A 21050-nucleotide genomic window follows, 5' to 3' on the forward strand; every position below is an offset into this window, starting at 1 on the left:
TGAAGTCAGAACAAGGGATTTCACGTGAGTATTGGATTAATGGTTTTGGAAGTTAAAATGACACTGCTGACACCATCTTCCATATGGATTTTGGGGGGAAAAAAAGGAAGACTGGAAGGGAATTGAGTCCTCAGGGTTTTAATTCTCATTGAAAATCCTCTTGTAATGACCCCAATTCAAAGTAGTAAACTCAGACTTCCTTGTGGGCTTTGAGTTACCATTAGAAGAAGCAAAGGTCTGTTTCCATTTTATCCACCTGAGCCCACTAAACAAGATGCAAGGATTCCTCCATGGCCCTTGGAACAAAGTTGATTTCCTTGAAAACCTTGGGAACCCATAATAAACAGGACCCCAGGTGATTGTAGATCTCCTGGGAAGCTACTTAAAACTGGAAACTGATTTGAATAAAAGGATCCTGATCTTGCAAAAGCTTTACTCTATTCATAAATGTAGTCCTGAAATGAACACAAAATTGATAATACGGGGACATAAAGGATAAAAGAGGAAAGAAAATTTTTCACTGCAATCTTTTGAGGCAGATCACTTTTATATAAGTCTCCATATTGTAAATGCAGAAACCTAGGCTCTGAGAGGTTATTTTGCTGATGTCATACAGCTAGGAAGAACCCCAGTCTGCGGGTCTCTAGAGCCTACTCACTTGTGGTGATTCCAAGGGGACCAGGCTCAGGACGCAGGTGGGGAGCCCTGGGCTTGCTCAGTGCTTGCCTGGCCAGAGGGGAGAATCCGAGTGGCGGCCCCACCCTTGCCTAGCATTCAGGACCACCCATGCAAGGGAGGAGCCAGCACCGTCACTAGTTACTAGGCGGAGGGGTAGTGGTGGTGCAATATAAAGCTCATGTGACCCGTCACATGACAGCAGATCTGCGGAAGGGCAGAATGGGACTCCAAGCCTGGTGAGAAATTGAGAGGGCTCGGGAGAAAGGGATCACGTTGGAGGGAGCACACATTGGGAGGGTGGGAACACAAGGACAACGTAGCTCCCACTGAAACCCACCTGCTGCCCCTACAGCCTCCTAGGGCTCTTTGCCCTCATCCTCTCTGGCAAATGCAGTTACAGCCCGGAGCCCGACCAGCGGAGGACGTGAGTTGACTTAGCACAGACCGTCCCCTTCCCCATACCCTGTTTTGCCTCCCACTGTCCCGGTCCTAGCTTCTCTCACCCCCATGCCAGCTCCTAGTATGCACTCCATAGCTTCATCTCTAGGTTCCTAGGCTCAGCCCCCTATCATTCACCTCATGTGATCTGTATCTGCTCCTAGGATCCTACCCAAGGTCTCAGCTCCTAATCTGGAACCTTCCATGACCAATATTTTCCATCTCCACCCTAACCAAAGCCATGTCCCTGACCCCTGACCCTACAGGCTGCCCCCAGGCTGGGTGTCCCTGGGCCGTGCGGACCCTGAGGAAGAGCTGAGTCTCACCTTTGCCTTGAGACAGCAGAATGTGGAAAGACTCTCGGAGCTGGTGCAGGCTGTGTCGGATCCCAGCTCTTCTCAATACGGTGCCTTTTGGGACTGAGGACAGGATGTGGGATGCAGTGGAGGGACACAGGGCTGGGTTGGGCATGGGATGGTGATCATGTCAGGGCCTTCCAAGACATTTGTGTTCCTCAGGCTAGAAACCTAAAAGGGGATGTGGTTCAGCATACAGGCTTTATGATCAAATATGAACTCAAATTCTGACTCTGCTACTTACTAGCTACCAGGCATCTAGTACAACTTAAGTTCCTTCCCCTACCCTCAAATCCATTCTAATTTCCTCTTTTGTTCACATACTAAGGCTGCCAGTTCTAACTCCCAAAGAGCCTTTGGATTAGTCTACTTATTGCTGTCCTTTGTTACTACCAACTCAGTTATTTATTCCCATTCCTGGACTACTGCCCAGCTCCCCAACTGATCTGCAGTCTCCTCCCTCCACCCCACCCCTCACTGTACTCCCCTACTCTGCTTCAAAACAGTCTCTCCAACAGTCAAAATGGATTGGTTCCTTCTCCTGGTTAAAGTCCTTCACAGCAGGGGGAGTGTGCGCATGTGAACTGCAGAGGCTGGGGACGGGGCAGTGTGACACTAGTGTGCATGGCAGGAAACAGTGACTCACCATCGTGTTAAGCTTAAAATCAACAAGTATGCAAATTTGAGCTAGACTGGATAACTGGTGCCAAAAGATTTGAAAACATTTACTGGACATAAGCTTAAAATTAAAATGGATTAACCTCATTCATTTTCATGATCATGGCAATACATGCTCTGGTGCGACATTTGCAACTTACTGGCCTTTAGGGTAAATCCATATTCTTGGCCATGGCATTTCAAGTCTCTCCAGCCTTTTCTTCCTCTGCTCCCCAAGTACACCCTACACATACACGCACAGCCCTCCTTTACCCTGTTCCAGGCTTTGGGAAGTCCTGATGTCTCATAGTTGAGGTCTAAAAAGGGGAGTTTGGGAAAGCAATGAATGAGGGCAAGTGCCTCTTCTGAATCCCTGCAGGAAAATACCTGACCCTAGAGAATGTGGCTGATCTGGTGAGGCCATCCCCACTGACCCTCCACACAGTGCAAAAATGGCTTTTGGCAGCCGGAGCCCAGAAGTGCCATTCTGTGATCACACAGGACTTTCTGACTTGCTGGCTGAGCATCCGGTGAGAGGAAATGATTGCTCCATGGAGGGCACCAGTCATCCCATCAGTGAGATGGATGGGAGGGAGTTGAGAGCTTGCTGGGGCTTGCAGGTGGGAGCTAATGCATGGGGAGACAGTGACTGACTGCCCAGGGATGCTCAGAGGTAGCTTCTTCTGTTCCGTTTTGAGCTTTCTGACCTCTGTTCTCTGACCTCTAGACAAGCAGAGCTGCTGCTCCCTGGGGCTGAGTTTCATCACTATGTGGGAGGACCTACAGAGACCCATGTTGTAAGGTCCCCACATCCCTACCAGCTTCCACAGGCCTTGGCCCCCCATGTGGACTTTGGTAACACCTATGGGGTGAATGGGGGTTGGGGCACACAGATCCAGGGGCTGAGGAAGTTTAGATGCCATTGGGGACTGGGGGTGGGGTGAGTTGTAAGGTGGGCATTACAGTCTATAAGATCTCCTCAAGCCTGACTTCTCCCTACAGTGGGGGGACTGCACCGTTTTCCCCCAACATCGTCCCTGAGGCAACGTCCTGAGCCGCAGGTGACAGGGACTGTAGGCCTGCATCTGGGGGTGACCCCCTCTGTGATCCGTAAGCGATATAACTTGACCTCACAAGACGTGGGCTCTGGCACCAGCAACAACAGCCAAGCCTGTGCCCAGGTGAGCCAAGCAAAGAGCCCCAGGGTCCTCATAGCCTCCGCACAGTGTCCTCAGTTCCTTACCACCCTGGGACTCACCCTCGGACCCACGATCTCTGCTCTGACTCCCTCCATAGTTCCTGGAGCAGTATTTCCATGACTCAGACCTGGCTCAGTTCATGCGCCTCTTCGGTGGCAACTTTGCACATCAGGCATCAGTAGCCCGTGTGGTTGGACAACAGGGCCGGGGCCGGGCCGGGATTGAGGCCAGTCTAGATGTGCAGTACCTGATGAGTGCTGGTGCCAACATCTCCACCTGGGTCTACAGTAGCCCTGGTACTACCAAGAGGACTGGACAGTGGGGAAGGGGGTGGGAGATGGGTGTTGATCCCTGCTCCCTCAAGGGAATGCTATAAGCTGGAGAGAGATCCTGACAACCCCCAGTGACTATCTTTGTGCCCATCCCTCAAAAAAAAAAAAAATCCAGGCCGGCATGAGGGACAGGAGCCCTTCCTGCAGTGGCTCATGCTGCTCAGTAATGAGTCAGCCCTGCCACATGTGCATACTGTGAGCTATGGAGATGATGAGGACTCCCTCAGCAGCGCCTACATCCAGCGGGTCAACACTGAGCTCATGAAGGCTGCTGCTCGGGGTCTCACCCTGCTCTTCGCCTCAGGTGACCTCCTACCCTAAACTTAGACAACCTTACACCTCTGCAACCTGGGAGCTTTGACTCCACAGTGATCCCTGAGCCTGGTCTCTGACTCATAATCTGAACTCAGACCTTCCAGTAGGGATCACTGACCTGACCTCTACACTCTGACCTCCTACAGTAACAGCTGACATGTAAATTTCCTCTCTGACATCTGAACCCACATACTAAGCCCTAACCAATTAATATGAATGCTACACTTGGTCTCTCTCAGGTGACAGTGGGGCCGGGTGTTGGTCTGTCTCTGGAAGACACCAGTTCCGCCCTACCTTCCCTGCCTCCAGGTAAGTACTCTAGCCTACCACTCAGGTATAACCACCACCTTTCACTTGTGATCTCATGATGTAGAACCTTTGTCTTGACCCCACCATGTGCTCCTGTGGTTCAGCCTTAAGCTTTGCCTGCCCTGGTTGCTGTACTCCTGTCTCTTCTTCCTGTAGGTCCCAGGCCCCAAATCTCTTGTGTGGGATACAGCTCCCATTGTTCCTTTTCCTCAGTCCCCAGGCATTTTAGTGGAAGATTTGGTGGGTGTTCTGTAGAGAAAAGTGTGCACAGTCACCTTGGGCCATGCCTTGAAGGCTCAAAATCTCTTAGTCAATCCCATATACATGCTTCCCCACAGAGTCTCGTTCCTCCAGCAAGACCTGGGCTATACTCACCCTCCCCACATATCTTGGAGGTCCCCTTGGGTCCCCTACTATCTGAATGCTGTCTTCTCCCCTCAGCCCCTATGTCACCACAGTGGGAGGCACATCCTTCCAGGAACCTTTCCTCATCACAAATGAAATTGTTGACTATATCAGTGGTGGTGGCTTCAGCAATGTGTTCCCACGGCCTTCATACCAGGTACATGTGTTTGTGTGGATGGATGCAGGGTAAGAGTGAGGATGGGGGATCCTCAGCTCAGCTGACTGCTGGGCAGGCCACATGCCAATACTCACTCAAAAATGCCTTTCAGGAGGAAGCTGTAACCAAGTTCTTGAGCTCTAGCCCCCACCTGCCACCATCCAGTTACTTCAATGCCAGTGGCCGTGCCTACCCAGATGTGGCTGCACTTTCTGATGGCTACTGGGTGGTCAGCAACAGCGTGCCCATTCCTTGGGTGTCTGGAACCTCGGTGAGAATCAGCCCATCTCCAAACTCTCACTCAGAAACTACCCTTACCCCCTAACACCTTGAGCACCTTGTACCTAGAACCCCTGACTCCTTAGAGATGTCTGATACTTTAAAGCATCACTCCCAAAAAGTCCAGTCACTCAGAACCCCTGACCTCTACTTGCACCTTCACTCTTGCAGGCCTCTACTCCAGTGTTTGGGGGGCTCCTATCCTTGATCAATGAGCACAGGATCCTTAGTGGCCGCCCCCCTCTTGGCTTTCTCAACCCAAGGCTCTATCAGCAGCATGGGGCAGGACTCTTTGATGTAAGTATGGAAGGGACGGGTGTGGACATTTTCATACAACTATGGGGAGTGCTAAGGGGGACTTGGGGGCAGTTAGGGTGGTGTGGAATAGCCTCTGAAATGTGAATATAGGGTGAGTAAGTATACTCTTTAAGTACTGATACTAGCAGGCCCAGATCTGATGCCAGCCTCCTCCCTAGGTAACCCGTGGCTGCCATGAGTCCTGTCTGGATGAAGAGGTGGAGGGCCAGGGTTTCTGCTCTGGCCCTGGATGGGATCCTGTAACAGGCTGGGGAACACCCAACTTCCCAGCTTTGCTGAAGACTCTACTCAACCCCTGACCCTTTCCTATCAGGAGAGATGGCTTGTCCCCTGCCCTGAAGCTGGCAGTTCAGTCCCTTATTCTGCCCTATTGGAAGCCCTGCTGAACCCTCAACTATTGACTGCTGCAGACAGCTTATCTCCCTAACCCTGAAATGCTGTGAGCTTGACTTGACTCCCAACCCTACCATGCTCCATCATACTCAGGTCTCCCTACTCCTGCCTTAGATTCCTCAATAAGATGCTGTAACTAGCATTTTTTGAATGCCTCTCCCTCCGCATCTCATCTTTCTCTTTTCAATCAGGCTTTTCCAAAGGGTTGTGTACAGACTCTGTACACTATTTCACTTCATATTCACTCCCCAATTCACTGCAAGGAGACCTCTACTCTCACCTTTTACTCTTTCCTACCCTGACATCCAGAAACAATGGCCTGCAGTGCATACTTTTCAATCTTTGCTTTATGGCCTTTCCATCGTAGTTGCCCACTCCCTCTCCTTACTTAGTAGCTTCCAGGGCTTAACTTCTCTGACCACTCTTGTCTTCCTCTCTCATCAACTTCTGCTTCTTCATGGAATGCTGACCTTCATTGCTCCATTTGTAGATTTTTGCTCTTCTCAGTTTACTCATTGTCCCCTGGAACAAATCACTGACATCTACAACCATTACCATCTCACTAAATAAGACTTTCTATCCAATAATGATTGATACCTCAAATGTAAGATGTGTGATACTCAACGTTTCATCGTCCACCTTCCCAACCCCAAACAATTCCATCTCTTGTTTCTTCTTGGTAAATGATGCTATGTTTTTTCCAACCAAGCCAGAAACCTGTGTTATCTTTCCACCGCACCTTCAATCAACAAGTCCTCAATCAACAAGTCCTACTGACTGCACCTCTTAAATATATATCAGTCCACAAGTCCTTCCAATTATATTTCCCAAGTATATCTAGAACTTATCCACTTATATCCCCACTGCTACTACCTTAGTTTAGGGCTATATTCTCTTGAAAAAAACAGTGTCCTTACTTCCTGCCAATACCCAAGTCATCTTCCAGAGTAAAATGCAAATCCCATCAGGCCACTTGGATGAAAACCCTTCAAGGATTACTGGATAGAGTTCAGGCTTTTTTGTTTGTTTGTTTGTTTCCCCAATCATAGCTCACGAACCTTCCTTGCTATTTGTTCTTAAGTAAAAAATCATTTTTCCTCCTCCCTCCCCCAAACCCCAAGGAACTCTCACTCTTGCTCAAGCTGTTCCGGTCCCCTTACCACCCCTGATACAACTGCCTGGTTAATTTCCAGAATTCTTGCAAGACTCAGTTCAGAAGTCACCTTCTCTCGTGAATGTTTTGATTCCCTGAGGCTACTTTATTTTGGTATGGCGGAAAAATCCTAGATTTTCTAAACAAAACCTGTTTGAATCTTGGTTCTGATATGGACTAGGAGAGAGACTGGGTCAAGTAAGCTTATCTCCCTGAGGCTGTTTCCTCGTCTGTTAAGTGGGAATATCAATACCTGCCTTTCATAATCACCAGGGAATAAAGTGGAATAATGTTGATAAGAGTGCTTGGCACCTGGAAGTAGGTGGCAGATGTTAACGCCCTTCCTCCCTTGCAGTGCGCCCCCCTGTGCCTACCTCTAGCATTGTAACGACCGCATAGTATTGAAATGGCCAGTTTACTTGTCTGGCTTCCTTTCCAAGACCGTTGGTGCCTAGAGGACTAGAATCGTGTCCTATTTAACTTTATATTCCCAGGTCCTAGCTCAGGAGTTGGCAAATAAGAATTAAATGTCTGCTACACTGAAAACCTCACGCCTCTCATTCGTTATGATTTTGCGTATGTTGTTGACTCAGGCTGAAACCCCTCCTCCTCCTACAGCAGCACTGTGTGCCGCCCCACTGCTGCCCCCACCTCTCGGGGCAGTTGGTGGGGAAGAGAGGGGGGCTTTCCAAATCCACTATGAATCCTTAAAAGGCTGAATAAGGGAACTTGAAAGGATGCAGACAGGCAGGCAACCCGTAGTCGAGGGACGTAGGGCCGTAAACTTCGAAGCCAGGTCTTGAGCGTCAGACAGAATGAGTTGTCCCAGAGCGGCGGAGGAGTCCCGGACGCACGCTGGTTCCAGTCTCGACGGAATCGCCAAGGAGCACGGCAGAGGCTAGGGCGGAACGGCTACGGCAGCGCAGTTCGCCAAGGATTGGTCTCCGCCCTGCAGCCTATTTCCTCGAACCCGGAGATCCACTACGGAAGGAGGCGGGGAGCGGGCTGGAGAGCACTATCAGGGACAGGCGGGGCGAGTCGTGGGCGCGTGACGTCACCTCGGGGTGTGCGCGGCGCGAGCGGAAGCGGAAGCGGCTCTGTTCGCCGCCTCTCCCACCGGCCCGATGAGCTGCAGCGGCTCCGGCGCGGACCCCGAGGCGGCGCCGGCCTCCGCCGCCTCGGCCCCGGGCCCGGCGCCCCCCGTCTCGGCTCCCGCCGCGCTGCCCACCAGCACCGCCGCGGAGAACAAGGCCAGCCCCGCGGGAACAGCAGGGGGGCCTGGGGCTGGAGCAGCTGCTGGGGGCACGGGACCCTTGGCGGCGCGGGCCGGGGAGCCAGCTGAGCGGCGTGGGGCGGGTGAGGGCCGGGACGGGTGAGGGCGAGGGAAGCGTCTTGGACTGGGCCCAGCGGCGGGTGAGGGCAGAGGGTAGTATAGACAGACCTAGCTGGGGCCCTGTGCCTCCCACCTCTGCGTCTCATTTTGCTGGTTCTTCTCCAGCTGCGGTGTCGGCGGGTGGTGCGGCGCCCCCGGAGGGGGCCATATCTAACGGGGTGTATGTACTGCCGAGCGCGGCCAACGGAGACGTGAAGCCCGTGGTGTCCAGCACGCCTTTGGTGGACTTCTTGATGCAGCTGGAGGATTACACGCCTACGGTGGGCTTCCGTCCGAACAAGGCCACCTAGCCTGCTGTCACAACTTTCAGCCACATCTCCGTGCTTTTCAGCGTCCTCTTATATTTGCTCCCCTAGTCGCTCTTCTGTTTTTGCCCTCTGCTCACCCAAACTGTGAGCTTCCTGATAAGCAGGCCTATCCATTTCCCTCACCCTCCTCCCGCTCTGCTGACAGTTCTCTTAATTGATTTCTCAGATCCCAGATGCAGTGACTGGTTACTACCTGAACCGTGCTGGCTTTGAGGCCTCAGACCCACGCATGTGAGTAAACCCAGGGCGGGTTAGTTTTGGGTGCTTGTGCAGTGTGTTGTCCATCTTCTCATCTAAGTTTTTTCTCTCTAGAATTCGGCTCATCTCCCTAGCTGCCCAGAAATTCATCTCAGATATTGCCAATGATGCCCTACAGCACTGCAAAATGAAGGGCACAGCCTCCGGCAGCTCCCGGAGCAAGAGCAAGGTGTGAGGGGAGGCTCAATGAATCAGTAATTACCTTCCACAACAGTGGAGGCGTATGCTGCCACCCCTTTGGGGAAACTGAATCGTAGGGGAGGTGTAAGACTTACTCAGGGTCACCCATCTGGGATTGAAGTCCGGGATTCCTGTGCTCAGTTGGTGCTCTTCCCTTTTCCCTCAGGACCGCAAGTACACTCTAACCATGGAGGACTTGACCCCTGCCCTCAGCGAGTATGGCATCAATGTGAAGAAGCCGCACTACTTCACCTGAGCCACCCAACCTAAATGTACTTGTCTGTCCCCATGTCCCCACACCAGCCTGTTTTCATAATAAACTTTATTGTGACAGGCGGGGCTGATCCCTCCCATGTTGGGAGACACCATGTGGCAAGTGACAAAGCTCTGAGCCTGCCCCTCTTGGGGCCACAGTGGTAGGGATGGGGGAAGGGGATGGACCCCATGGCTGGGGTAGTACCATGACTGGAGGCGGGGGAGGCAAACAGAAGCCTGCTGCTTTGGGGAGGTGCATTCCCCCAACCATGTCCCAACACCTCTGGAGTTCAGGCAAGGACCTTCCAGTCCTACTTGTCCTGCATCTTCTCCAGGATAGGCACAATCATGTCAAATTTGGGTCGCTTTGCAGGGTCTTCATTCATGCAGATCTTCATGAGCTTACACACATGAGGGGAAATACCTGGTGGGATGGTAGGCCGAAGGCCTTCCAATGCCACCTGCGAATACAAGAAAAAAAACAGCCTCACAATTTGAGTCTGTCATGTAGAGAGACGCCACTGGCCCTTGGGACAGGATTTCTGTATATCCGAACAAATATGGCCCACTACAGTTATTTTCACCATCACCAACCACTCTCCCAACACAAACGTATGCTGTTCTGCTCTCACCTTCATTCCAATCTCCATATTGGAGAGGTCAGCAAAGGGTACCTCCCGTGTCACCAGTTCCCACAGAAGTACTGCAAAACTCCACATGTCTGCTGAGCGTCTGTTTGTGTCTTCAGGCTTCTTCTGCAGAGCTGGAGGGATAGGGCTTGTCTGTTCTGGCCCCCTGGCCTGTCCTGTCTCTGCCCCCTTCAACTACTGAGGTGGTCCTTTTTTACCTCCCAACATGATGACTTCACTCACCTTCAGGGGCTACCCAGGCAGGTGCATACATGCGACCAGGACATTGGAAAGAGAACTTGACATCAGCCATGCTAATTCGGGCAGTCATGTCCTCATCAATCTGAGGAAGAGAAAACAGATAGAAGGAGGTAAGTCATAGATAGGCAAAGGGCTTCTGGGGCCTGGGCCAGGAGTGAGCTTGTGGCCTCACCATTACACTACGGCTATTGAGCGCATGTCGTGGGATGAGGGGCTCTAGTGTGTGTAGGAAGGCCATGCCCCTTGCCATGTCCAAAGCAAACTTCACAGCCTGGCTCTGGTCCACGACGAAATCTGAGAGGAGGCAAGAGTCAAATAGTTCAGAGAGGCTCGTGCACCCTCTCTGCCATTTCCTCCCCAAGGAAATTCAACCTCCCTACTCACTGGTGCCTTCATGTAGTACATTGTAGAGGGATCCATATGGCATCCAGTGTGTGATGAGAGTAGGATGAGGAGCAGGTGGAGACTGGCAGGCACCTAGCACTGGGAGCACATTTGGATGCGAGAAAATCCTAGAAGAGGGAGGGGGTGGTTGAAACCCAGTATAAAAGATCTCTTTCAGTGCTATTCAGGGTTCCTTGGAACTAGCAGCTTCCAGGTTACGCCTTGCACTACCTGAGCCGGGGACACTCTTCATTGAAGTCCCTGCTCTTCCTTGTACTCCAGTCTCGAACCTTCAGCACCTTCACGACAATGTCATTGCCCTGCCAGCGGCCCTTCCATAACTGAAGGACAGGTAGGGGTTATGAGGCTTGAACTGTTGCTGCCACTTCCTTGCCCACTAACTGGAGGAAAAACTTAAAACAGGTACAAAGCAAGTAATTTATGGGGGTTTAGTGAGGGAAGGGCAAGAAGGGCAGGGGTCACCTCTCCAGAGTGATTCTCGTTGAGCTTCGTCAGGAAGTTAAGCTGTTTGAAGTCTATGCCAGAGTGTTTGTTCAGGGTTCCATTTCCTAAGAGTGTGGGCAGGTCAGGTACCCAGCTTCACCCTAACCCAGCCCCAAGAGGCCAGGATTATTTCCTTTTACAACCCTTCTTCCCACAGTGGGGACTCACGGGGCCGAGTGCGGGTGGTCCCCTTCCAGAATGTGTCCTTGTATGGAATACGGTTGAGATTCTGGCCCATCTTCTCTGCCCGCTCTAGGGAAGAAAAACAACCTGAGCTGTGGTATAGAGGGAGAAGACAGGTGGGAAGGGACAAGAGGACACAAGCTAGGGGGTGGGGAGATGGACCTCGGAGAAGCTCTCTCAGGGGTGCCTTGGCTTTGTCCACAGGCATCTCTCCATACTTGTTACAGATGCTGACAAGGGCCCCATTTGCCACCAGGTCCTGGAATGAAAAGGCCATTATGATGAGAGCCACTGCTACCTCGCTGGCAGTCACTGAACCAACTGTGAATGCACAAATGTAGCACTTAATCCTGTGAGTGTCACACAGTAGTACTGATAGAATGGGCTGAGGGTTCCAAAATCTCCCACCAAGGCTCTGACTTTACTTCCTACCCATCTCAGGACTTAAGTGCTGAGTACTCACCTCTGCCACTTGATCTTGGCCCCAAAAACAGGCATAGTGCAGGGGCACATTCCCATGTTCATTCACTGCATTGATGTCTGCCTTGTACTGCAATAGCTGGACCCCAGGGCCAGACAAAAAGAAGAGGCAGAAAGTACAGTCAGTCCCAAATGAGATACTGGTGTCAGGGCATGGGAAAAGGGGGAAGAGTACACATACTTTCTACTGTATGTTACAGTGCCTGTGACTGACCCTCGTGGCATGTATGTGATGTGGATGACGAAGGAGTTTGTACATACCTTCTGTACAATATCACGGTGTCCATGACTGGCTGCCAGATGCAGGGGGGTGTCATCCCCACGGTTCATTACATTGATCCGTGCCCCCCGCATGATCAACATCTCAACCACAGCAGAGCGGCCCTCTCGGCAGGCCCAGTGCAAGGGGGAGAAGCCATGATCGTCCCTTTGAGGAAGGGGCAATGGTCATTGCGCTGGAGGTGGGATGGGGCAAAGGTTTTGATTCCTGAAAAACTGATAATTACATACTGTCTGGGAAGGCTTACCTCTCTAGGACTTTGATTCTCATTCATGCCAGCAACTCCCAAAGCTGTCCATTTCAGACCTCCCCTGAGCTTCAAACCAAACCAACCACCTAGATATCTCAACAACCTCTACAAAAAAATTTGCTATCTTCACCATATCCCACATCTCATTTCCTTAGGTGGTAGTGCTCTTCCCCCGGTTTCTCCTGCACCCCTTCTGCAACATCTATTGGTCCTTTCTGTTTTCCACCACATCTTACATATCCCCCTACTTCAGCACTTGTCGCACTGGATTGTAAAAATCTGTTAATGGACTGTCTTGTCTGTTAGACTTTTAAGTTTCTTGAGAGAATGGATTGACAGCAGCTGTTCAGTGCATGTTAGTGGGGGAGAAGGGTGTCTTGGAGAAGGCAGGCCACAACTTATAGAAGAGGGAACAAACTTACTATTTGGCTCTGGTACTGAAACTAACATCTAAAAATGGAATGGAATTTAAATGATGTTTTGGAAGGGTTTATATTGAAAAGGAGAAATGCTTTTGACTACTGATGAGGTAGATAACAAACCACTATGCAAAGCAGGATTCCCCTACTTAGCAATCCTGTGCACAGAAAACAGAAGAAAATGAGAATGGCTGTTTTGGGATGAAAACTATACCTGATTTTTTTCGTTTCCAAGAAATATGTATTTTATAAAGTAAAATAAGTATACAAACAAAACAAAACAATTGGTTTGGAGCTGGGCCTGCCTGACAGCCTGGGGCCATAAAAGGAAATTCCCTTTAGTTCGGGGCTGCAGATTCAAGGGGCGGAGCAGGGGGCGGTCCGTGGTCTGGGCCAGCAGCCTCCGGATGCCTTAGTGTTGTGGTCACTTCCTGTGTGCGACTCTAGGCAAGGCCTGGAGCTGATCAGGGGTCTGGCCATCCAGATGCCCCTACAGCTGAAGGGGTTGAAGGGTGTGGCCTTTAACTTAATCATTTTCCTCCACAACTTGCTCGAATCTGCTAACACAGAAATAGCCAAAAGCTTTTCCTTGAGGTGGGATATCCCCAGGAAGCATTACACCCCCTGTTTATCAGTTGGTCTTGCCTCCTAGACTTTAATTTGTGCCCTGACTTATCAGCTTCCAGTACTGCCTGTGGCCCCAGGGCAGGCCAAACTCCGGGGGCAAAAGTATGGGCACAAGGGTTCTGTTCACTATGAGGCTGCCTGCCACCTCAGGGCCTGGATTTCTATCTCAAGGAGACCTGCAATGAATTAACCCCCTCTTCATATCCAGCATATAGCCAACTTAGGCCCCCATACTTTACCCCTCAAACCAGCGCCACAACCTTCCAGTTTCATTAATTCCACCCCTTTTCCTTCTGGCAGCATCTTCCTAGAGTCTTCCTAGACTCAGCTAGAGTCTTCCTAGATGCTAGGCCCACTGGGCAACTGCCTAAGCCTGTATTTCCTCACCAACAAAATAGTAACAGTGCTTAGTGGCTTTATCAGGGTACCCTTTGAGAATTATATGAAAAATGGAACAAATGACTTTGCAAAGTATTGAAGAGAAATAGTGTAGAACCTAATGGGAACCAGTGAAGTCTAGACTAAGATGACAGGTGATCCTGACCTGTCAAACCTAAAAACTAAACTCCACCAATTTTAAAAAATAAAGAATTTGAATTTGCCACCCTGAGTCACCATCACTACTGCTCTTCTTGCCTTCCTATCTCAGCCAACCTTGTAGAACTGGTGTACATTTACGTTCACTATTTGCTCACCTCTCAACTTTTCTTTTTCTTTTTTTTTTTTTTTTTTCTTTTTTGAGACAGAGTCTTGCCCTGTGGCCCAGGCTGGAGGGCAGTGGTATGATCTTGGCTCACTGCAGCCTCTGCTTCCCGGGTTCAAGCAATTCTCCTGCCTCAGCCTCCCGATTAGCTGGGATTACGGGCGCATGCCAACACACCCAGCTAATTTTTGTATTTTTAGTAGAGACAGGGTTTCACCATGTTGGTCAGGCTGGTCTCGAACTCCTGACCTCGTGATCCACCCGCCTCGGCCTCCCAAAGTGCTGAGATTACAGGCATGAGCCACCGCACCTGGCCTACTTTTCAATCTGCCACAAATCTGCTGTTTTGAGAGCAAAGATTATGTCAGATTCTGGACTCTAGCACCCAGCACAGAAGGTGTTCATCATAGTCCCTTAAGTGAAGGAACCCAATGTAGTCTGATTTCTTCACCCATTATTCTGAAACAACACTCACAGATCGTCAAATACATCCTAACTGCACATTGAGGGGAATAACAGACGCTGGGGCCTACCAGAGTGGGGTGGATAAGAAGAGGGAGAGGATCAGGAAAAATAACTAATGGGTACTATGGCTTAATACCTGGGTGATGAAATGATCTGTACAACAAACCTCCATGACACGAGTTTACCCATCCAACAAACCTGCACATGTACCCCTTAACTTAAAAAAAAAAAACCCAACTGTAAATTCAATGGCTACTTTAAAATATTAATGTTCTTTGATCTCTCAGTAGCCTGTACTGCTGTTGACTGACCACCTCCCCTTCATTAAAACATTCTCTTCTGTAAGCTTTACTCACATATTTTCCTATTTCTTTTTAAACTTCCAGTTGCTCCTTTTCAGTCGTGCAGGCTTCCTGTCCCCTGACCTCTTGCCTTCCACTCTCCTGAGACATTCTCCTTCACAACCATGTCTTCAAGTATCATCTATATCCTGATAGCTCTCAAATCTGTGTCTCCAAGTCAGATTCCTCTCCTGAATTGCAAATCTGCATAACCAACAACACACTCAACATTTCCACCTTGCTGCATTGTCACCTTAACTTTAACATGTCCAAAATAGAATGCCTCATCCTCCAGTTTTCTCCATCTCGGTAAAAACAACCAAGTTCCCAAGCCAGAACCCTGGTCCTCATCTTTGCCCTTACTCACTCCCCACACCAAGTTCCACAATTCTTTGTCCTAAAGACTTCTGGAATTTGATCACTTCTCTTTTTCACTCACCCTAATTCTAGTCCAAGACATCATTACTTCTACAATGAACTAGGCAATTGCCTCCTTTCCACCTGCTCTTCACAAAGCATCCAAGATGATACTGGAAAATGGACAATCTCATTATGTCACTATACAGCTTTAAAACCTTGCTTTTAAAATAAAGGCCTTCTTATAGCCTAAATATGCTTGCATGATCTGGCTGATCCTTGGAGACCTCTACAGTCTTATATCCTGTTCTTTTCCTCTTGTACCCAATGCTCTGACCCACAGAGATCATCTATCCTCCAGCCATATGGAACTCCAGACAATTTCCTGTTCTCTCTGGTCTGTGCCTTGCCCCCTAGCCTTTGCCCATGCAGTCTACTGAGGCTGGAAAGCTCTCTGTAGCCTCTGCCTGTGAAACTCTTATTCTGCCGTCAAGATTCAGCTCAAACTGCGTCCTCTGCGAAGACCCTCTGCCCCCCACAGGCTATGCTTAGCACTCATTACACTGGCTAGCAAAGGCAGCCGCCACCACCAGACATGAGCACTCCACTCCACGTAGCCAAGAGATCTCTAGCCTTCCTCTCATCCACCAACCGTTTCAGCTCACCCCTGGTTGAGGTCGTTCTCCGTGTTATCCAGCCACAAGCGAACGGCGACTGCGTTGCCCTCCCGGCACTGAGTGAAAATGTCGTCCATAGCAGCGTCCCGGCGCCGAGTCCCCTGGATTGGGGAAGCCTGAGGACTGTGGAGTGATCCAGGGAAGGAGGATGAACCCCAAGCTTTATCCTCTCCAGGAGAGAAGTGTTTGTGTTGGGGGTACGGGGCCTGAGCTGCGTCCCCGGCTAGTGGGGGTCTGTGAAGGAGTTCGGGGCTGCGGGATGATCCCTGGCTGTGTCCTCTAGGCGCGAGGTAAAGGCGGGTCAGGGCGGGCAGGGGGTGACGAAGAGGTAGTGTCTCCTGAACGGATGTCCGACAGCAGGCAACTAGACCCTATCCGCGAACAGAGTTGGGGGAAGTGGGGAGGTTCAGGCTCCGTATACTCTGGGGGAGGGGACCGGGGGTCCTCCCCAGGGTTGGCTCTGTTCCTTACTTGGAACTCAAGAGAAGTGAGGGGTGACAGGTTGCCCCTAGTCGTGGGCAGGGGGCGCGGGTCCTCTCGCACTCACCGGGACTCGGGCTGCAGGCTCCTTCTCCGGGGAACTCCCGTCCGGCCGCGCCCGCAGCCCGCCGCCGGCCCCGCCCCGCCCGTGGCGCTCTTGGGCAGCGCGGGCCTCCGTCCCTCCCCTCCCACCGCCTCCCTGCCCTTCTAGCCGCGGCTGGCTAAACTCGATGGTTCGCTGCGCCGCGCCGGCCGCTCTAGCAACCCCTGGCTGTCACACTTTGGTTTCCGGCTCGGTTCTGGCGGGTCTGAGCGCTCCGACTTCCAGAGCAACGCTGTGCACGTGGAGAAGAGCGGGGACTCCGCGACCCTGCCCTCCCGACCCTGATGTTCGAAGAGCCTGAGTGGGCCGAGGCGGCCCCAGTAGCCGCGGGCTTCGGGCCCGTAATCTCACGACCTCCGCCTGCGGCAGCCTCGCAAAACAAGGTGAGTGACTCGCAGGGGCAATGGGAGCTGTTTCAGGCCGCGAAGCGCGCCCAGCGCTGTGTGTATTGCGGGGAGGGACACCTGTGGCACCGTTGAGGGCGAGTCCTGATCTGAAGATCCGAGAACTTCCAAAAGAAACTGACGTTGGGTCAGAGAGAGTTGTTGAGTAGAAGTTGCTGAAGCGAAGAGGGTTCTTCAGACAGGAAAAAGTACGTACAAGGGCCCTGGGACAAGAGAGCATGTTCTGTTAGAGTGACACACACAAGTGATCCTTGTGGTTGGAATACATAGTAAATGAAAGGGGATGCTGTTCAAGTTCAAGAGGTAGAAGTTTTGCGTATATTGAGAATAGAAGCCAATGAAAGGTTTTAAGCAATGGAATTATTTCTTCAGATTTGTATTTTGAAAGGGTCATTGGTTACAGTGTGGAGGATGGATTGGAGAAAGTTAGAGTTGTCAGTATTGTTGTTCAAAGGAGGGTGTGGGAAACTTAGAATCAGGGTAAGTGCCTGGCCTAGGATTACCCGGTATGACTGCAACACAGAATCAGCCTTTCCGACAATACATCTTCTCCTTTGAGCCTCTGCAGATGTGAGGGCCCTACTTCTTCAGGCTTTTCTTACCCTTCAGTCTGCCTCCAACCTGGAATCGGCCTGCTTTGTTTCCTTTTTCATCCCCTAGCCCCATTACCATTGTCCAAGCCGCTGGCCTCTCTGTCTGCAATTTCTCCCCTTCAGTTTGTTTTCTACACTGCAGCTAGAGACATGTTAAATATTTAATATACGTGTGTGATCATGTGTCTTCTGTGTTCAGAAACCTCCTTACCTCTTACAGAAATGTATCAGCTGTAGGCAAAAGCTCAAGGTGAAGGGTTGGAACTCCTGGTCTCTGGCCTTGGTCTTGTTGCTTGTGGCCTTAGCATTTTCCTTTGGGGAAACCTCCATTAGCTCATTTACGCATTGAAGAAAGTGGGATAGGTGGTTTCTGTGCTCTCCAGCTTCCCAGAAGTTGGGGTGGTGACATAAAAGCTCTTCTGGGTTCTGGCAGGCTTGACTGGGAAGAATTCGGATGCTTCTGCCAGTCTGAATCAGGTCCACCTCTCTCCCTTCTTGTTCTCCAGGCCTCCTCCATTCTCTTTAGGCCCACTGTCATCCCTTGTTTTCCTCCAGGGCTCCAAGCGCCGCCAGCTCTTGGCCACATTACGGGCCCTAGAGGCAGCATCTCTTTCCCAGCATCCCCCCAGCCTATGTATAAGTGACTCTGAGGAGGAGGAGGAGGAGGAAAGGAAGAAGAAATCCCCAAAAAAGGCATCGTTTGCCAATGCCTCTGCTGAAGTAGGGAAGAAAGGGAAGAAGAAATGTCAAAAACAGGGCCCACCTTGCAGCGACTCTGAGGAAGAAGTAGAAAGGAAGAAGAAATGCCACAAACAGGCTCTTGTTGGCAGTGACTCTGCTGAAGATGAGAAAAGAAAGAGGAAATGCCAGAAACATGCCCCTATAAATTCAGCCCAGCACCTGGATGATGTTGACCAAACAGGTACCGTTGGATGTGTATATGTGTGTGTGTGGGTGGGGGGGTCAGCTGGTTCTACATACAACAGAGATTATCCACTGCCATCAGGATTGGGGCTAATGGTGTACTCAGGCAATAAGAAGTACTTCTATGCAGACCACAGTCACCGTCTCAAAGACAGAGGTATGGCTGGGATGACTTGCCATGACTCTGAATGTAAGAGATCTTGCCTCATGTGCACCTTCCCATCTCCCTCCCTGTAGATCCCAAAGCCTGGAAGGGTAGTACTACAAATGATCCACCAAAGCAAAGCCCTGGGTCCACTTCCTCTAAACCCTCTCATACATTAAGCCGCAAGCAGTGGCGGAACCGGCAAAAGAACAAGAGAAGATGTAAGAACAAGTTTCAGCCACCTCAAGTGCCAGACCAGGCTCCAGCTGAGGCCCCCACAGAGAAGACAGAGGTGCCTCCTGTTCCCAGGACAGACAGCCATAAGGCTCGGGCAGGGGCTTTGCGAGCCCGCATGGCACAGCGGCTAGATGGGGCCCGATTTCGCTACCTCAATGAACAGTTGTACTCAGGGCCCAGCAGTGCTGCACAGCGTCTCTTCCAGGAAGACCCTGAAGCTTTTCTTCTCTACCACCGCGGCTTCCAGAGCCAAGTGAAGAAGTGGCCACTGCAGCCAGTGGACCGCATCGCCAGGGATCTTCGCCAGCGGTGAATGGGGGTCAGGCACTGTGAGAAGCCATGTGGTGGGTCAGTCATAGGCTCAGATCAGACCAATATGTGACCCTTGCCTTCCACTCTCAGGCCTGCATCCCTAGTGGTGGCTGACTTCGGCTGTGGGGATTGCCGCTTGGCTTCAAGTATCCGGAACCCTGTGCATTGCTTTGACTTGGCTTCTCTGGACCCTAGGGTCACTGTGTGTGACATGGCCCAGGTAAACCCCTACGTTATCTGGCTTGTGCTCTAGGCCCAACCTCCATATGCTAATCTCTAACCCTTCCTTCCCCTTTCCCATCCTGGTATCTCAGTGCTGGCTTTCTTCTTCTGCACTGTGTGCCTTGTACAACACTCTCGCTCTCCACAGGTTCCTCTGGAGGATGAGTCTGTGGATGTGGCTGTGTTTTGCCTTTCACTGATGGGAACCAACATCAGGGACTTCCTAGAGGAGGCAAATCGAGTACTGAAGCCAGGGTAAAAGTCCCCAGGACACAGATGCATGTATGTATGTACGCATGCATAAGTCTGTGCATTTACACAGAACTTTCTGTCTTTCTCAGGGGTCTCCTGAAAGTGGCTGAGGTCAGCAGCCGCTTTGAGGATGTTCGGACCTTTCTGCGGGCTGTGACCAAGCTAGGCTTCAAGATTGTCTCCAAGGTGAGGGCCCCAAGAAGTCTGTACTTGTTTTTGTCTCATGTGGCCCTTTTCAGGGTACTGGTGTTCAGGAAGGAGGCTTAGGCACAGGAACAGACATTTTGCTCCCCAACAGAAGTGGGAGCCCTGGGAAGCTTTCTGAGCAGAGGCAGTACATAGAGTGAGGTGTTTTAAGGAGTTGGGATGAGGATTTGGTTCTCACTGGGTCTTTTCTGCCCCTAGGACTTGACCAACAGCCATTTCTTCTTGTTTGATTTCCAAAAGACTGGGCCCCCTCTGGTAGGACCCAAGGCTCAACTTTCAGGCCTGAAGCTTCAGCCATGTCTCTACAAGCGCAGGTGACCTCTGGATCTTCCTTGAAAGGGGAGGCAGAGCTCAAACTCCAGGCTCAGAACTGTGAAGACTGTTTCCAGCCTGGCTGTGAACCAAGACCTGGTTGCTGGTGGACCCCGAGGACAAAATGTGATAAAACCTCTGGCTCAGACTTGCTCTACTGAAGGCTTCTTGGTTATAAGATGCATAAAGTCACTGGGGCTAGCTAAACAATAAAGAGTTTATTGTGAGAACATGGGGATATCTGTTTCATGACACTTCAGGTGTTATGAAAACTAGATGGTTTGGAATTCAAGGCATTTTTAGGTTTTGCTCCTCTTTCCAACTAAGAAGCCACATGGCCTTCCTGTCCTGCCATCTCCACTCTGCTGTCATCTGATCTGTCTACAGATCAGCTTCCTCTGCTCAACCATAGCTTCTGCTCCTTCAGCTTCAGTTTGCCCAGGCCTTCAAGGTTGCAGACAGGCAGCTGTTGCTGCTTGACTCTGAGGCAACTGGTAGTCCACCAACATCCTGGCTCAACACATCAGTCTGAGCCACCAGCTTGAGACTGTTTGGTTGTCCCTATACTGGGCATTTCTAGTGGTTTATCTTTCCCCTCTCCCTCATCTCCATCTTTGGAACCATATAGCATCAAGCCACTCCCAACACCTATTATCCTGTGGGACTTTGGGATGTTTATAGCTGAGAGCACAGATTTTGGAATCAGGTCGACCTGGATTTAATTCTTGGCCTGCTACCTAGAGGCACTTAAAGTCATTTAATTTCTGTATATCACATTCCTTATTTGGGAAATGGTAGGATTTTTGTCTTGCAAGGTGGTTGTGTGGGTTAACTGGGGAAATCTGTGGCCAGGGCTGGGAACATAGGAGGTGCTCAGTAAACTAGCCATGACTATTATGTGTTGTAAGCCTTACTG

The 21050-nt window shown here is 50.8% G+C and overlaps 4 protein-coding genes across 7 annotated transcripts; 3 read left to right on the forward strand and 1 right to left on the reverse strand.

Moving 5' to 3' along the window:
* The first annotated feature begins 855 nt into the window (after window positions 1-855).
* On the forward strand, window positions 856-7535 carry TPP1 (tripeptidyl peptidase 1). The gene is made up of 13 exons (XM_055282614.2): window positions 856-914; window positions 1031-1102; window positions 1383-1522; window positions 2509-2659; window positions 2857-2984; window positions 3132-3310; window positions 3426-3624; window positions 3776-3964; window positions 4215-4284; window positions 4726-4846; window positions 4959-5117; window positions 5297-5422; window positions 5602-7535. The coding sequence occupies exons 1-13, from the start codon at window positions 871-873 to the stop codon at window positions 5740-5742; spliced, it is 1719 nt and encodes a 572-aa protein (XP_055138589.1). The 5' UTR covers window positions 856-870; the 3' UTR covers window positions 5743-7535.
* A 545-nt stretch (window positions 7536-8080) lies between these two features.
* On the forward strand, window positions 8081-9461 carry TAF10 (TATA-box binding protein associated factor 10). Its single transcript, XM_055282635.2, has 5 exons — window positions 8081-8345; window positions 8488-8642; window positions 8857-8921; window positions 9003-9117; window positions 9295-9461. The coding sequence occupies exons 1-5, from the start codon at window positions 8114-8116 to the stop codon at window positions 9382-9384; spliced, it is 657 nt and encodes a 218-aa protein (XP_055138610.1). The 5' UTR covers window positions 8081-8113; the 3' UTR covers window positions 9385-9461.
* On the reverse strand, window positions 9436-16603 carry ILK (integrin linked kinase). 4 transcript variants are annotated; one of them, XM_055282618.2, is made up of 13 exons: window positions 16491-16603; window positions 15932-16066; window positions 12086-12251; window positions 11808-11903; window positions 11507-11603; window positions 11330-11413; window positions 11141-11226; window positions 10889-10998; window positions 10658-10785; window positions 10446-10567; window positions 10256-10355; window positions 10016-10146; window positions 9436-9844 (listed from the first exon to the last, which is right to left on the reverse strand). In XM_055282618.2, exons 2-13 carry the CDS (start codon window positions 16018-16020, stop codon window positions 9695-9697), a joined length of 1359 nt encoding a protein of 452 aa, XP_055138593.1. In that variant the 5' UTR covers window positions 16021-16066; window positions 16491-16603; the 3' UTR covers window positions 9436-9694. The 4 variants fall into 4 exon arrangements, with proteins under 4 accessions (XP_055138593.1, XP_063497283.1, XP_055138595.1 ...); XM_063641213.1 differs by having other exon boundaries at window positions 15932-16314; window positions 16491-16576; XM_055282620.2 differs by lacking the exons at window positions 12086-12251; window positions 16491-16603 and having other exon boundaries at window positions 15932-16067.
* RRP8 (ribosomal RNA processing 8) lies at window positions 16562-20364 on the forward strand. Its single transcript, XM_055282616.2, has 7 exons — window positions 16562-16909; window positions 18079-18445; window positions 18685-19138; window positions 19232-19361; window positions 19512-19618; window positions 19705-19801; window positions 20021-20364. Exons 1-7 carry the CDS (start codon window positions 16811-16813, stop codon window positions 20138-20140), a joined length of 1374 nt encoding a protein of 457 aa, XP_055138591.1. The 5' UTR covers window positions 16562-16810; the 3' UTR covers window positions 20141-20364.
* The last annotated feature ends 686 nt before the right edge of the window (window positions 20365-21050 follow it).

The sequence above is a fragment of the Symphalangus syndactylus genome, chromosome 6 (assembly GCF_028878055.3).
Source record: "Symphalangus syndactylus isolate Jambi chromosome 6, NHGRI_mSymSyn1-v2.1_pri, whole genome shotgun sequence".
Lineage (NCBI taxonomy): Eukaryota > Metazoa > Chordata > Mammalia > Primates > Hylobatidae > Symphalangus > Symphalangus syndactylus.